General features: G+C 53.1%; 1 protein-coding gene across 2 annotated transcripts in view; it reads right to left on the reverse strand.

The window, feature by feature from the left end:
* The window catches only part of PRKCB (protein kinase C beta), a 140210-nt gene that overhangs the window by 69422 nt on the left and 53983 nt on the right, over window positions 1-16805 (reverse strand). For both annotated transcript variants that reach the window (XM_026086027.1, XM_026086018.1), the window contains exon 3: window positions 12852-12934. In XM_026086027.1, coding sequence (XP_025941812.1) covers window positions 12852-12934 — 83 coding nt within the window. The remainder of the gene's footprint in view (window positions 1-12851; window positions 12935-16805) is intronic.

Here is a 16805-nt window from a genome sequence, read left to right on the forward strand (position 1 = left end):
GCTATTTTGGTACTGCAGAGACAGTTAGAGATGACTAGATCACTGCTTATGCAGATGCTGAGAGACGTAAAACAAGAATGGTTAAAAAGAAGTTTGCCAAGAAAAGCAAATCTGCTCTTTCCTCCATCCTACCAGAGCAGAATGGTCCCCTAAAGAACAGAGCAGAAAAAGCTGTCTTTGGAGCAGACCTGAAAACCGCCATTAAGAGCGTTTTACTGCACTGAGAGGCTCAGACCTTTATGAACGGAGCTGCTGCAGATCTGTCACCGCGGGTGGAGGGACGCGCGCACATCCTGAGGATGTGAGCTGAAATGAGTGACTCAAAGCGTTAGCCAGGGAGCAAGGGGAGCAAGTGCTGACCTCGAACTGGTCCCCTGCAAGTCCCCGCCGGTCGGAGGAGGCTGGCATTCGCGTCCGAACGCGACAGCGGGTGTCCAGGTCTGACGCGGGCTATTGCAATATTGCACCTCCGATTTGCGGAGCAAGCCTTGCAGCTTTCCACCGGACCCGCACGCGTTGCCTTCCRCTCTCACCTCAGCTTGCCCCGGCCTCTCGCGGCGTGCGGGGCRACATGCACGACGATGCCGCGTGTGCCCTCGGCTCCGGGGGCCGAGCGCTCAGGCCTGCTCCACGAGGAATGCAAGAAATTTGATTCAGAAGCGAGCAATGGACTCACGGCCTTCAAGGTACTTTGGGTGCAGCCCAGCCGGACCCGCGTCTAGGCTGGGGCTCAGCCCCTTTCTCCAGGGCCRCAGCACCACTGCGCCTGCTGAACGCCCACATCGATGCAGCGCCGCTTTCCGCAGCCCTCGGACAGCCGTGCCGAYACAGGAGCCTCTGCTCACCGATCGCTTGCGGCACGGCAGCATCGATCAGACCGGCAGTTCCCTCGCAGCTCCTAGCAGCCAGATGCCCGTTCGCTCCCTCCATCCGGAGGACGCTACAGCAGACTCGTCGGACAGCAACGAGGAAAGGCAGGAGAGCAGCGGCACGGCGTCCCGCTCCGCCTGCGTCCCGTGCAAAGTCTGCATCCCCGCGTCCTAGCCAGGCTTGGAAACGCTGCGCTGGACGCGGCTTGCGCTTTTATCTGCTTCTGCAGCAAACGCAGCTTTGCTTGGCGAAGAGAAGACGCAGATCGAGAAACGGCTTTGCCTTGCGAAAGGAGAAGGCGAGAGGTGGAGCAGGAGGACCAGACCTTCCTCAGGCCTCGCAGTCTAAACAAGGAAACGTTTTTAAAACGTGCCCAGCTCACTCAGGTACTTATTTAAAATAAGCACTGATGTTTCTTCGGTTTCCTTATGCTGGTAAAACAGTGTGGGCCCCCGCTCCCATCGCTTCCTCCCACACCACCGCAGCATTTGTCCTTGGCCAAAGCCATCCTTCATCCCTTGGGGCAAGCGGGCAGGCCCGAACTACACGGAGGGTCGAGGCTATTTTCATCTTTCAGACTTTCAAGATTTGCTGGACTCTACAGAGCAGCCGCAGAAGTTTGCTTCAAAATTATGCATCCATACTTTCCCTATCCCGTGGCAGGGAAAGCCTTAAATTATCTCTTTTGAAGAAGAATTAATACAGTTCACGTGAAGAGACTATTTTAAAGCAAATTTCATAGCACTTTAAGCAACATAATAGCAAAGCAAGTGCAGTCAGCTGTCATTATCTTGTACCTAATGAAATGCATCCAACGGACTTGCAAAAAAATCAAACCGCTTGCATCTTGCTCTCACRTTTCCTCTGGGGAAAATCCCTCGTGGCAGGCAGCGACGTGGCCGCACTGCTTCCTCCATCTATCCGGTGCYGGGAGCAGGCACCAAGCGCATCAGCGTGCAAGGGCGCATCGCTGAACGGCCTACGGACGTGGTTTGCTTTTGCTCACAACTCTTCAAATCCTAACATTCACCAGCAAAATTCACCCGACGRTATCAGGGGGTCACCTGCAAAACCAGCTGCTCCGGGGCACGAAGAGCTCTGCCGAGGTCGGCTCACTTGCCCCACAGTGCCCGCAGCCGGTGCCGCAAGCCGAATGCAGCCTGCCGCCGGCAGCTGCTTCCCTGCCCCGAGTCCCAAGCTTGTGGTGCATTTGCAGTGCAGGAGAACAGCGTGATCCTTCCACGTTTTTTTTTTAAAGATAGACAGAAAGATTCACTCGCTCTTCCCCTCTTAGCTACGTTTCCCGTTTCAAGGAYGCTTCCTGCTGTCCTAAACCCTTTCCCTTAAGCAATTCTCCAAGTTAATAAAAAAGCGATGCCATAATCCAACGCAAAGGTCGCACACTCACCGCGACGCTGCCCGATCTCAGACGAGGCTCCCGGCCCGCGGACGGGCACCGCAGCCGCGACGTACCGCAGCCGCCGGGTACCGCCYGGGGGTGCCTTTGGCGGGAAACAGCTCCAAGAACTAGCAAGGAAACTAAGGAACGATTGARCAAGAGTAACGCGGCTTTGCTTCAAAGGCGAGAGCAATCATAAATCATGCCTAGCGTTAACGGATTCCACTGAAAGAAAGTTAGACGGTGCAGAGGACTACACGGCTCCTGTTGATGGCAAGGTTTGGGGCACAGGCATCGCGGCACCTCTTCCATCCGTATCCTGACTCCTTGGAAACCTGCTTCACYGCGCCACGTTTTAAGAACGTTTTAACACTGTTATACCAATAAATGACATCAAAAATCYGCTGTTTAGTGTACGGCAGCTGGATACAACCTGAAGCAGGAGCGAGGCCAACGGCGCAGCGGCGGGTGGACGCGAGGTGCCACCCACGTGCAGAAGGCTGGACGGAGAAGGGCGAGCGGCGCRCGAGCGCGGTTAGCAGCACACAGCAGCCACCGCGCGCGTGGGCACAAGCCTCGCGGCCGCGATGCCACAACACCGCCCGCGCTGCTCGGTATCAAACACGCGGCCGCAGATAAAGCCCGCCCTCGACAGCTCTCCCTGACAGCTTCCAGCAAGCTAATATATTTTTATTGACAAGGGATCTCATCCGCTAGTCACACTGCTACAACAGCAGGGAGATGACAGTTATTCTCTTCTTGCTTCTGCCAACACCGAATAAAATAATACACTTCACCTCGGAACAGCAGAGGAGAGGAACTCGGTGCTTTCCCTGAACGGCGTTAGCATCTCAGCGTTGGCTAAAAGTGTTTATTGCATTTCACATGCCTTGAGAGCCTGAAGTCACTTTATTATTGTGCAAACTTTTTGCAAGAAACGGGTTTGCACAGCCGCCTTTGTGCACGCTCCAATAACCGACTTTGTGCGGCAGGGTGCACGGAGACCTTCCTGGCCGCCCCTCGCCGCGCGGGACGCTCGGCTTTCCACCTTCCCCGCCAACGACGGGCGCGCACACGCAGTGCCACCCGCCCTCTTGCCTCCGGGCTGCCAGGCTTCACGCTCCCCGGCTTCCCCTCCGCTCACCGGGCTCCTGAGCTACTGGCCAGGTGCAGACCCAGCCCAGCTCTCCAACCCGCTCATCTAACCAGAGGCGAGAGAGGATGCAAACTTAACAGACCTAACGTGATATCAAGACACAGAGATGGATAGATAAGTCTCTTGCACGCACTCACAGAGAGGAGGAGAAAGAGGGAAAGCAATTACAGGGCTTAAGAGATGTGCGAACCCGACAGGTGAAAGAAATTAGCTCCGGAGGAGCTGGGGAAGCCACCTTGCAGCAGAAGGGGCTGGGAGGCAGCAGCAACCACGTACATCTTCATCCCGCCGGAGCGGCCGGCTGTCCCTACTGGCACAGCGCGCGGTGGGAGTTAGCACGGGCACTAGCACAAGAGGCAGATGGCGAGCAACGAGACCTGGAGAAGTTAATTAGCAAGACGAGAGCAAGCAGCAAGTGTCAGCAAGGCTCTGAAGCCCTGCGCGTGCAACCAGGCATTTGGCATCCCGGAGGTATACGGCTGCCGTGGGAGATCGGGGCTCCTGGTCTCTAAGGCAGGACCTAGATAACAGGGTGCTTAACTGAGCCTTCAGGAGGGCCCTGGTTTGACCGGCGCAGCTAGAGAGGAAGGGAAGCGAGCTGTGAACCAGACCTCCGCCCAGCACACGTGCAGATGCTGCCGATACCCCCCCRACGCTCTACCGTGCAAAGGGACTAGAGTCACTTCTCGCCAAGAGAGACCCGGAAAAGCAGAAACTTGCAGAAGCTGCTAATTTTCAGAAAGTACAAACGGTGCGTTTATTTGCTCTGCTTCTGAAATCACACCGTGAGCTGTTACCACCCCACGCTTGCCCAAACGCTCTAGAGAACAAACCAGACTACGTTGCCACCTTTCATCTCGGAACACGCGCTCTTGTCTGCTAGTAGCTCCACAGGGCTCTGTTAGGACTCTGAGGACAGTAAGGCATTCGACCAAGCTGTCGAGACTTCTTCTGCGGTGCCTCCTCCGCGGCACAAGCCGTAGGGTTTGCTGAAGCGGAGCTATCCTCGTCGCATGCTGCCACGAGCGTCCATCTGAGACTGGTGACCCCATGCAGAAACGGGCAGGCGCATGCAGGAGAGGGAGTACGTACCGACCTGCTGCAAAGACAGCTTTTGACTCTGAAAATACTTGTATGTTCCATAGCTCTAACACATTCTCTATGAAATTTCTCTTTTGTTCTAAAAGAGAATGACATCGACGCAATATTTTCTTCAGTACAAACACACAATTCTAGAGCTTTTCAAGAAAGGAGGCGTTCAAGACAAAGAAAATGATTCTGCCTCCAGCAGGCAGAGAGCATGGAAATACCAAAGGTGGCATGGTGATAGCATTACTGCCCTACAGCAAGCCCTTCCTAAAGCCGCAAATGCTGGAAAAAATTAAATGCAAAATGAAAATGAAGCTACACCAGCCTGTTACCTTCCTGGAGCCACTCAGGTGTTTATTGATACATCTTGATTAGCTGACCTTTAACAGGATAATGCAAAGAAGGTCATTTTAATGATTATTTTGCCTACAATTTAAATAATTATGCATTCTACTAATAGCTCCGACTATAATTAGGTTTGCCAACTGCATTACATTATACATGCCTGATTTCAGTTCCTGAAGACCTTGCTATATTTCAGAAAACTTCAGCTTGAATGGTCATGTTAACTCTGCCTCTTGCAAACAGGAGAGCTCAGGAGCATCAGAGCTCGTAATAAACATTAGAATAGTTTAATATTGGAAAATGGTCTGTTTTGGCTGGCCATGCTCTCTAGAACAGCTCACCGGTTTTGACTTTGGGGGTGAACAGGAGAGAACAYGACTCAATAAGCATAACCAGAACCAGCAGCATTTGTTTTTGCCCCAAAACATCTGCCCTGATGTGCGTGGCTATCCCACTCAAGRGTTACAGAAGAATTGCTCCCAATTTCTCCTAACATCTGCTACCTGCAGAGCGTTTATCCCACCAAACTCAGCGTGCTCCCATCTCCGTCCCGCTGAAGCTTTTCAAGCCATTGCCTACCTGCAACTCTCACTCCATTTCTTGCACGACTTGCTGGCTTACAGCCAGCCAGGCCTGTGTAACAGACTGCCTTTAGCAAGCCCATTGCCCGAAACACAGACCGACTATAACGCCGTCAGTCATCAAAAAACAAAACAAAACAAAAAAAAAAATCCAGCGATGACTTAAAAGCAATCTACAATGAAGGCAGCAACAGCCCCAGTGTCTCCAGTACCAGCATTTATATTTAGAGCTTCATTCTCTGTTGTATGAGGCAATTAATTCTTACTTACAGACCTTATCATCTCTGTATAATTAGTCCTCCTTTCCTGGACAGAAGATTCATATTTGGTAGGCTTTTGCAAGGTTAAACATGCATACACATTCTGTTCAAGGAGGTTCAAACACAAGCAGATCAAACAGAAAACTGTTCCAAAGTAGGGCTATTTAATGACAACAGAAAGAGACTTCGACATTTCTCTGCTCTCCAGTTATTTTGTTATGCTCTGAAAAGTGTAAAATGTCAGCTTCCCCCCAAGGTTATATGCTGGATACACACACAAGCTACTCTTTCATAAAGCACTTAAGCATATACTTAGCTTTAAACACACAATAGTTTCATTTYGGTCAGCAGAATTACTCAGGTGCTTAAAATTAAGCATCCGTACACCATAAGCACTTTACAGGATGCAAAAAAGTTTTYCCCTTGACTCTCAAGTAACTGTGAAGTACTAAAAGACACAGAGAGAGATCAAGGGCCAAGGTTAATTTTTTTTTTTCTCTAATATAATACTTTTTCTTGGCGGGCTCTGTCACTGGGAATCCCGGACACTAGCAGCCAGCTAGACTGAAAAGCCCCAGAGCAGCCTGGAGCGTGGCTGGAATTGCAGCACCTCTTATCCGCGGCTGCAGCCAAAGCAGCCCGCTGCAGCTCCTGCTCTGCTCTGCCCCTGCGGATGCCGAGGAYGCGGTCGCCATCCCAGCAGAAGTCACATGGCCCGTCGTAATGAAGAACGTTGTAAGGTTTAAACAAAYGCAATAAATTAAACTCATTCTTTCTGCAAGATTTAATTGGATTTTAATACTTGCGAAGGGAAAGACACTTACCAGATTGCTGCACTTACATAAAAAMAAACCCCATAGCTAAAATTGTTACAACCTAGATCCTATCAGCATTTGACATAATTATAGGTCGCTCTGGATTCATGCCGTGGTTATTAACAACAACAGAGCAGAGGAAAACTCAGACTTTGCACCAGTTCAAAACGAAGCCTGTGTCCTCGGTAGACAGGGCACTGCTATTTGCTGAAGTAGTTTTTCATCTCCCGATTCAAARCTCCTTAAGGATTATATCGCTGTCAGAAGCTTCATTCCCAGTGCAGAAGGAACAAGTCTGCCCTGTGCGCGTCCCCCAACTCTCCCAGCTGGCGGTTCCCAAGGGGTTCCTAGTCTCCYAGAGGGTTTTCCCAAACGGCATAAAAATCCAGCTGCAAAAGGGCCAGTTTTGTTCCCTGTTCTAAATCCCGAGCATCTGCCTTCCTCTCTTCGTTTTCAGAAATAATGTATGAAAAATTAATTAACACCAGCTGGGCAGCCTTTACCTGCCGGCTGCACGAGCCACGGTGGCGACTCTTACCCAGCCCCAGCCAGCAGCAAGAGCAGGCAAGAGACAATTCGATCAAGGGCTTTTTTTTACTCTTGCCCTGGTATCAAGCGGTGCCTCTTAAAACGTGACAATTTTGTTTTAATTTAGACCTTTCCTTTGCCAGGCAGAGGCTACCCAAAGGGAAGCTACGACCTGCCGGACAGCCACGAGGCRGGACGAAACCCCCGCGGAGGGAAGTCGCTCGCGATCAGCTCCCGCCGGGTGCGTGCTCCCCGTTTCTCCCTGCTCCGGTTTGGACAGGGTTAGCGGGGGAAAAGCAGTGTATGAGCCTTTATATGAGCCAAAGCTCTGTGCAGAGTTGGGCAAAGCACCTCCCAGGTACCTGCTGCCTTCCCCGCCTGCTGCGAGCTGCTATCCGAACGATGAGCAAGGACGCGGAAGCGGTGCCCGGGTGGGCAGGCAGCCCAGCTCATGAGCAAAGCCCAGGAGGTGGCATTTGGATCACAGCTTCCCCTGCTCTCTKCCTGCCAAACCTCATTTTCCTTGAGCAAGGTTAAGCGGTTTCAGCATTTCAGGATCCTTCATTCCAGCTCCCTCTGCTGCAATTGCACTCGCTGGCACCTTTCTGCTATTTTTGCATCGCAACAGGAACCGCTGCTTTCGGCTCCGCCACCCGCGAGCCGGGCACCGCGCTCCAGCGCACCCACCGCACCGCTGTGCGCACGACTGCCGCGGCGGCAAGAGGCCAGCAAAACCGCGGGTGCAGCACGCTGCTCCCAGGAGGGCCCCAGGCGCTCGGCTTCGATCCGCGGCTGTGCAACTCTCGAACAAAGAGGCCGAAACGCAGCACCYGGAGCCAGGCAGGGCTCAGCCTCTGCTTACAAGGAGGGAAGCATGCGGATTCCCGCCCGGGCGCGCTGGAGCGCGTGACGGTGCAACGCTGGTGCTCCGAGCGCTTCCAGATCACTGAAAATAAACACGCTGATGCGGAGAACCCCCCGTCTGCACAACGCCCTCCAGGCTCCGGGGAGCCCGGCTCCCTCCTCGCCCTGCTGCAGCCACCCTCGCTCCTTGCCCAAAGCCACCCAACACCCTCCGCAGCTCCAGCGCGCCTCCTTCCCAGCACCAGCGCGGGCAGGGAGGGGAGCCTGGAGGGCTCTGCTCAGGCAACATCTCCTCCTTTAGCTATGCATCCGCTAGAGCAACCTTATAAATAAGATTTCATCTCTGCATGCACAAACATATATATATATATATATATAAATGCATAGACATGTGTGTATCTTGTAGCCTGAATTAGGTCTGCAGGCTGCTGGACTTGCAAGAGGGTCTTGCTGCCATTTTCTTTATGAGTTTTAGATGATGGAGAGAACAGAGGAGGGAAGGTGGCAGCGCTAGAGCTAAATCTATGTGGCTAGAAGGAATTTCACAGCGTGATGTGACTTAGCAGGAAAGGTCACCGCGAAGCCTCCGACAAAGCCGGCTGCACGACGAGAGGCAGCGCAGACACGCACCCCGCCACCCCGGGAGCGCAGGGCGGGCGGTAATTGGACKGACGGTGGCAGGGCGCTCTGCCACTTAATCTACATGCTTAATTTCGGCCTTGTGCAGAGCAACCTGGACACGTGCGCGCGCAGGAGAGCTCGTTAGCTTGCCTGGGTGACCCAACTCAATTAGGAGGCGCTTTCGCACGGGGGCGGAGGGGAGTAAAATGTCACCTTTTATTGCTCTTGCTTCCTCTCCCTGTGCTTTCTTCACTTTTCCTTGCCTCGCTATGCCAGGCTCTGGCTTTGCAGGAGCAACACCAGAGGGAGGGAGGAAGGAAACTCCCCAGGAAAAGCAAAAGCATCAAGTTGCACCGTGCGAAGCCACCTCTTCCCTCTCGGGCAACTTCACGCCCCTGGACAACCCGGCCGGGAGAAGCCCTGCAGCGATAAGGGCAGCGTGGTTGGGCTGTTTGTGTGCATGCACGCACGGGTGGGTGTGCACACACCCACACCCCGACCCTGCTCCGGAGCACCCAGGATTTATTCCCTGCAAGCAATGGGGAGCGGGCAGCAGCTCCCGCTTGCGCCTCCGTGAGAAGACCGGGTTGTCCCACGCACGGCACAGACCGTGCGGGCTTGAGTCCCGGGGCCTGACACGAGCGCTGTCCCCACCGCGGGGTCGTCCCACCCTTTGCAGGGTCCCCGCAGCCCTTGGCACGTCGGTGAGAAAAGGCCACCAGCGCTGCAGCCGCTCCCTGCGGAGGTTGTCCCAAGAGAGCCTGAGCTGGGAACGGCGCCTGCCGGGCGATCCGGGCCGGCCGGCCGCCTGGACCTCGCCGGAGGCACCTCCGTCGCACGGCGTGCAACCTGACGCGTCCCGAACTAGTTCGGCTCAGCGCGCTCCCGTTAGCTTCGGGAGAGGTTAGCCTCCGTTATCCTCCGCGCCCGAGGAACTGCTCGCAGGGAGAGAGGAGAAGCTTGACCTGCCTCTTCTCTGACTCAATTCGTCCCACCGTTTGGGCTCCTGAATTTTTCCCCATTTCTAGGAAATCAGCATGGGGGGGAAGAAACGCTCCTACGCTGGAATGCGAAGGTTTCTCCTGTTTATAAACAGACTATTAAAAAAGTAAATTTTAAAGATCACAAAGGAAAAAAAAGGTGCTGGGTGTCTTGAGCAGAAAGCCCGTCCCGTGCTTTCGCCACTGCTCCGGCACCTGGGGAACATCCCTGCTCCTCCGCAGCCTGCGAGCTCCTCCAAGCAGGCGAGGGAGGGATGCTGCCCCGCGCTCGAGGAGGTTCCCGAAACCCCTTGGTGAGGACACCGAGACCCCTGGGCAGGGCGAGGGGAGATGGGGAGGAGCAGGGGGAGCTTATTCACACGCATTATTTTAGGCACAAAACTTCAACGCTGTTTAAAAGAGGAGCAGTTCAGAGCCCAAACCGCGGATGCAGCTGGTGCCTCCGAGGGGTGATTCAGAGCCCCCCGAGGTCGCCCGCCCGCCCGCCGCAGCCTGCGTTCGTCCCCTGCCTCCTCCTTCCCGCTCTGCCCTGACTCAGGCTTTGCAGACGCGGAGGAACCCCAGCAAACCGGAGCAACTCCCGTGCAAAGGCGGCAGACCTCTCCCCCCTGCTCGTCACCGTGCGTTTAATAGCAGTGTGCTGCAGGGAAATTGCACGCTGCAAGGCTTATTTTAGAGCTGCCACAGCACGGGCTGAGGGTGCCGATCACCCGGGCCCAGGAACAAACCGCCCACTGACTGCTTCGAACATGGTCAACCTGTAAAACCAGCATCACGGTGGCCGATTCTGGCCTTCAGGTTCGTGAAGCAGTGTCACAGACTAACAGTCCACAGGATCAGAGCATTTTGGGATGCGTTAATCTCTCCTGGGTTGGCATCTCTATTGCATTTCCTTTTCCCCTCCAGTAACTGATTTTTAAGGTTCAATAGCTACCAATTCGCTCTAATTAGCAGAAATCCCTGGGGAGAAGAAAGCCTTTAGTGAGGAAAGCAACAGTCATAGGCAAAGTGCCCAGGGGAAAATAACAAAACAAAAAAAATGAGAGCAAGAGAGAGAGAAGACAGTATATCTTGACTAATTGCCTGATGGGAAGTGGAAATAAAACCGGGCTTATCGAACTGTGCATAAACCAAACCGCAGTCCGTGAGACCAGAGAGCACCTCGGCCCCAGAAGGAAAGCTGGCAAGCGGCATTTGGCAACGCGCTTCTGCATCAGGAGAGCCTGGCTAAAATTCACTGGAAGAGAAGTCGTGGGAGAACAGCTTGCTCCGCGCACGGGTTCAGGATATCGCCCATTCCCAAGGCACACTCACCACCGCCCTTTGCAGGGCGGTTCCAAGGCAGCGGTTTTCCAAGGCTGTTCCTGCAGCACATCCAGCAGTTGCGCTCCCAGTATCCACGGAGCGGTTAGCGCAGGSCAGCACGGGCGCAAACCAGCCTGCTTTAAAAGAGACACCCGGGCAGGGCAGCTCTCGTGCCGCCAGTCTGCTGGGAACGTGCGAAAGCTTCACTTGCCTCATCCGCGCGCAGCCCTTCGTTAGCGCCTCGTTAGAGCTAGCGCTGCGCCAAGCGCCCTCTCGGCGGGCGAAGGAGCCTGCCAAGCAGGCAGGAGCGCGCTTGAGGGCACTGCGTTACGTAGCCTGAAGCGGGAGCGCTGAGGAGCAACAAACACACGTGCTCCAAGTTTCCCAGGAAAAGCTTACGGCGCCTTTCTTTACCCCCATTTGGAAACGCGGAAGCACAGTCGGACCTGCAAGACTTTACGCAGCAGCAGCGGCTAGAAAGCTGGTCTGAGAGCGCCTGGCATTTCACACCGATATTCATCCTGGATGAAGACGGATGAGTCGCCTCTTGGAAAGAGCCTCACCACGTTTGCCGCACCCCCGCGAGCGGCGGGTCGGGCTCTGCAAAGGAAGCAGCAGTTTCCTCCAACGGCAGCTCGCGCCAACGCGGGAAGGGCAGGGGACGCGGGAGGACAGCGGGCACCTCGGGGTGGAAACAGCGGTTCTCACGGGCAGGGCCCTCGGCTGAGCGCAGACAAGCTGGACGCCACGGGCTGTCCGATGCCTGGGTGCTACAAGACGCTTCCAGCGAAGCATCCTTGAGACCCCGTGGATTCAGCAGGGTTTAGGAGAACCTCCTCCCAGCCGGGGGCTCGGCACGTCCCCACCTTCACCACCGCCAGCACGCGGCACTCCGGCTGCACCACACTGTCACCCTGGGCTCGTACCGGAAAGGTGCCGAAACCCCCTCGGATCTGCCCTTCCCTGCGAGCCCCCTCCTCAGTCCCCGAGAGCCACCGTTAACCCAACGTCACGGCACGCAACCTCCACGCGGGCAGGGCGACTGACAACGTGTATTTAGCCTCCACCTTCGGCTCTGCGTTAGACTTCCTGCTCCCACTGCTTCTATTTTTAAGGGCGAGAGTTCTGGTGCGCTGTAGTTTCCCCCAATTCGATCTCCTTTCTCCTAGCTGTTCCCCGAATTAGCCAGTTTCCACGGTAAAACACAAAACCTGCCAGACAGACCTGAAACGCCCTGGCAGAACCATGCAGAGAAGCTTAAGCGAGCTGTGCCTCGCTACTCCATCTCTGTCACTCGCCCCCAAAAGCGCTGCGAGTCACCAGAAAATTAAGTCCTTGTGAAAATGAGGATGGGGAATTAAAGTCAGCTGGCTTTTTTCCAGGTTTTTTTTTTTTGTTTTTTAAAGAAATCAGTAGGTACCTGTTATAATTCCTTCAGGTATCTCTCTTGTGACAAGAGGAATCGATCAGGACATAGATTCAAGTCTTGCCAGGAGAAAGAGGCAAGCCCGGGGAAGCTGGCCAAAATCTTCTRCTGGAAGACTAAAATAGCTCTTTAGCACTTAGCACTTTTATGTATGAAATTAACCCCAAATCCAAAAGGTTAATTCACATGGCAGACCCTTCAAACATAAGCAGAATTTTATTGATTGATAGGGAAACTGAGGCCGTGACTCAAGGGACAAGCGGGAGACGGGGCAAAGCTATGGACTGTCAGCCCCAAACTGAGGCGTCTCTGGATACCAGCACAGTCTCTCTGCTTTACCGAGAGCAAGTTATGGGATGATTTGAAAGTACTTTAGGTGTCTCAGAATCTGAGAGCCCACATCACTATGAATAGCAATGAGTTACAGGTGCATGTGAAATAACAGAAGYGTTACCAGCCCAAAACAGCTAGAGCGATGTCTTCTCCAAAGCGCTGGGAAGCAAAGAACGACCAACAGGCACAAGTGCTGAAAAGGGATTCACAAAACCCCAGGTCGCATTTCTGCTAGAGACGACGAGAGCAGTTACTTACATCAGAAGCAGGGCCTTTATCAGCGCCGGGGCAGGAGAACGTAACAAATTCATGGCACCGCTTGTGTACGACGAAGCAGCAAACTGCAAAGAGAAGACAGCAAAGGCGTCAGAGGTGAGTCGAGGGACCCGCACACGAAACCYGAACTTGAGGCTCCTTCACAGACAAGCACTTTGTATGTGGGAGCATGCTAAAGCATTAAATATAATCTTCTGTTGCTTTATATAACATGGTTAATTAGCACCTGATTCAGGCCTTACTTTAAAACTGTGTTTTATGTTATAAACAACATAAATGCTATTAACTCCAATTTATCGGAAGAGGCRTCTCGGACGCTAAGACGGTTTCTATAAATAAATCTGTGGCAGTYTTTAAAATCTGATTGAATACTATCAGCTGGACCAGACGTTTCAGCAAAACTAAGCAGAAGCAGCGTTGAACGAACGTCAAGCGAGGGCTGGGAACCCACACAGTCCCCGCGAGCCCCCCGCCGCTCGCCGTAACGCTCTGCAGCAATCCTCGTGGATAGAAAGAGGAAGTCAGCTGGCGCACGGGGACATCTGAGCCGAAAAACACTTGCGTCCAAAAATGGACGATTGCGCTGATGCAAACACGCGCACAGTTTTCCTCCCACCACTCTGCTGTTCTTCAGCGCTGCCACAGCCGCGAGTTGGCAGTTCGGGAAGGCTCACACCTCTGCCTCTCCTCGCACACGGTGACGACGGAGTCRTCCTTCTGGAGGAGCACGGGAAAATTAATCCTAAAGTGCCATTACCGAGGCTTGCAAGCGCGAGCATCCAGAGGGAAATCCCTACACCTTAAAGCAGCAAACCCTTCCAGCGCACGCGGAGCCGAAGCTGCCGGCAGCATCTCTGCCGAGGTCTGCGCTCAAAGGCCAGACTGCTCCCCTAAACGTCGAGCGAGCACCCAACCCTCGGTGACAGACCTTACCGAGGGCACGTGGCCCCCAGCTGACGCACGTCGGCGCTTCGGCCAACGGCCCGACTCGTTCTCCGAGACTCGACCCAGCCCGGCCCACAGCATTTCTCCGCGAGAAGCCGGGTATTTGGGTCTGGGGAGCAGCGACCTCCTTCTGTGGCCGCCTCGAGCCCGCATCATCGGGACAGGGCATCACCTCCGAGGCAGCAGCGCGAACAGCCAGAGCCCCGCCGGGCCGGCGCTAACAGCTTGGCTTGAGCTGGACCAGGAACAGAGCAGCYGCTAATTTTATTAACAAAGCAAGGGCCATGCAGAAGTTGGGTTTTGGTTGGGGCAAGCCTGGACATCAAGCTTGGCTGTCTGTCTGTCCGTCTCGGGGGTCTCTTGAATGCTTTGCTACATCCTTTTCCCACGAGCACCAGTTACAGTAAGTGGAAGAGCAATTAAAAGATAAGATGCATAGTTTAAAGCATTTTAAAGAAATCGAACAGATAAAACAAATGGAGCAGTGCAGAAATGAGACTCAAGTTTCAGTTGCATGAATATAGGACTTCTGAGGAACAAGGCAAGTGACATTTGCCATCAAACTCACAATTCCCTTATTGCGACCTGCTACATCCAGCTTCAAATTTATTTTGCTTTCCAAACTTTTCATTATTATAAAAGAAAAAAAAACRGGGGGAAAAAAAAAACAGACTGTTTGAGAGCTGCCAAGACCRTTTTCCTCCTAGGGCCTCTCACTTGCTTTTCTGTGTCTAGCAACTAAATATTTTCTTGAAAACATTGTTCACCATTGCTATCATTTGTATACGGCGACAAGCATCTGGGAAGCAGGAAGGAAGAAATCAGAACTCTATTAGCAAAGATTTGCTCTGAAGTGCGTGTACAAATTTAATATGCTTCCAAGCCGCATTCACTGTCTGGAGGCTCCATGCTGATGCCTAAATCCAGACTGCAACAAGGGAAGTTTCCATCGGAGCTGGCATAATTTTAGCTTGACTAAAGAAATAAGATTATTATTAGGCTGAGCAGCCCTTCCTAGTGCCGCTCCTCCACCCATAAACATATAAACCGCAGCGTCCCCACGCCGTGGCCGGCGGCCCCCACGACGGCCAGGCCAGCCCGTTTTGGACCTCCAGCGAGGGCCCGGGAAGAAACAAGCCCCGAGGTGCTGCAGAAGATGCAGGTGTTGAGAAGAGCATCTGGCATAGACTGACTTTTTTTTCCCCTCCTCTGCTTTTTTAATATTTTGGTCTTCCTATAGGGAGCGTGCGGCACAGCCCAGTCTGACCGGGAAGATGTCACCAGCGCCTTACGACGGCTTTTCTTGCCGAGCTCACCCCACCTGGTACCGCCACRAGCTGCACGCCACGAGCAGCGTCCCGCAACGCCCTTGTCCGTGCAAGGAAGCGGCATCCCCGGCTGCCGCCGACGGCATCGCCCGGCGCACACGAGGTTTGAAAAGGTTCGCCTCCGTCCCCCCTGCAACGCCGGGCTAGGGGAGAACCTTGCCAAAGCAGCCATTTCTAGGTATACTCACCGTTTTACTTCTCACATAAGCCTCCCTCGAACAGGAAAAGAGCAGGCTGTCAGTTTGGCTTTAGCTTACGGAAAGTCAGAAATCTGACCTTTCTGTTTTTTAGCTCTAGCAGGAACCCGCGGTGCTCTGGTTTCAGCAGCAAACGCCGCTGGATCCCGGGGCGCCGGGCGGACGAGACGGGGGCCCCGCTGCCCCGGGCGCGTGGGCAGGGACGGGGCAGCCCCAAAGCGCTCGCGCTCCGCGGGCAGGAGACACAACGCACCGCGCAGAGCCGTGGGGTGCAAAGACGTTCGATAAAAATAAGCCACAAAACCTTAGGTTCTGCTGTGCGCGAGAAGAGTCTACAGTAGCTTTTTATGCTCTGTGTAACAGACGCTTAATTTGTTAGGCAGAGGTTAGGTGAGGGGGAGAAGCAAGGAGGGAATACTGCAAAAGTAAGGGAAAGATGAAAACCGAGCTAAGTGATTGATGCGTACAGACATCAGAGAGGAGGACTGAAGCAGAAGCGAAGCACACGTGTGTGTGCACGCACAAACCCTGGACTAGCTCCTCGCTCTTGCCTTTCTCTAAAAAAGCTACAAAAACAGAAAACGCTTTAATTTTATGTTTTCACTTGCATGAGCAGAAGAGATGAAATGCCCATTTCTAATGGCAAGAGAGACTAGAAAGCCAAGGTCTGCGAGGCTCGAAACCATCCCAGGTTTTTATTACAACCTCTTCCCCATACTCTTTTAAGGTTACACTGGAGAGTTTAATAATTAAAGAAGGCATTAAATATACACACCCCGTTAACACCTCCTACCCTTTGAGCAGGGACCTAAAGAATACATTAGGAATGCAGCATTTTCTCTTCAGTGGAAAAATAATTGCAGTGTCTTCGAAACGTTACATATTACAGTTCAATTAAGCGATATCCAAGTCATTGCAAGTCATCTTTGGGACCACCGAATGTTTAGCAGGAGTAGCAGGTTCTTCAGCAATCAATATTAATACAGATCGTAATGAAAATCCATTTGGAGATGATGAAGCATAACCCTTGCCTATTTATCCAAAGTAAACAAGAAGCCTTCTGCTGATTGCAGTGGTGTGGGCTTTACATCCAAAACTTAGAATAAAATTTGGCAGGCCTTGAAAAGACCCATTCCAAACATCCACACGCATGCTTAGGTGAATACTCGATCTGTTCAAAAAAGCCAGCCAATAGAATTATTCAGGTATAGGGGCTTATGCAAGTAATCCTCCTGCCTTAATTCTTAAATGTGCATGCTTCCCAACAGATGCAAGAAGATTTAATAGATCTTTTCTCCTGTGACTAATCCAGTGCATTATACCGTAAAGAGATTGCTCAGTTTCCACTCTGCCGAGCAGGAGCCGAGCTCTGGCTTTCCACATAGATGTTCCGCAAGTGCATTACTGAGACAGGCAACTAGACATCTCTATACACGCACGTGGCAGGACTGCGGGGACGCACGCTG

This window comes from Apteryx rowi, unplaced genomic scaffold (assembly GCF_003343035.1).
Source record: "Apteryx rowi isolate R43461 unplaced genomic scaffold, aptRow1 scaffold_119, whole genome shotgun sequence".
Classification (NCBI taxonomy): Eukaryota; Metazoa; Chordata; class Aves; order Apterygiformes; family Apterygidae; genus Apteryx; species Apteryx rowi.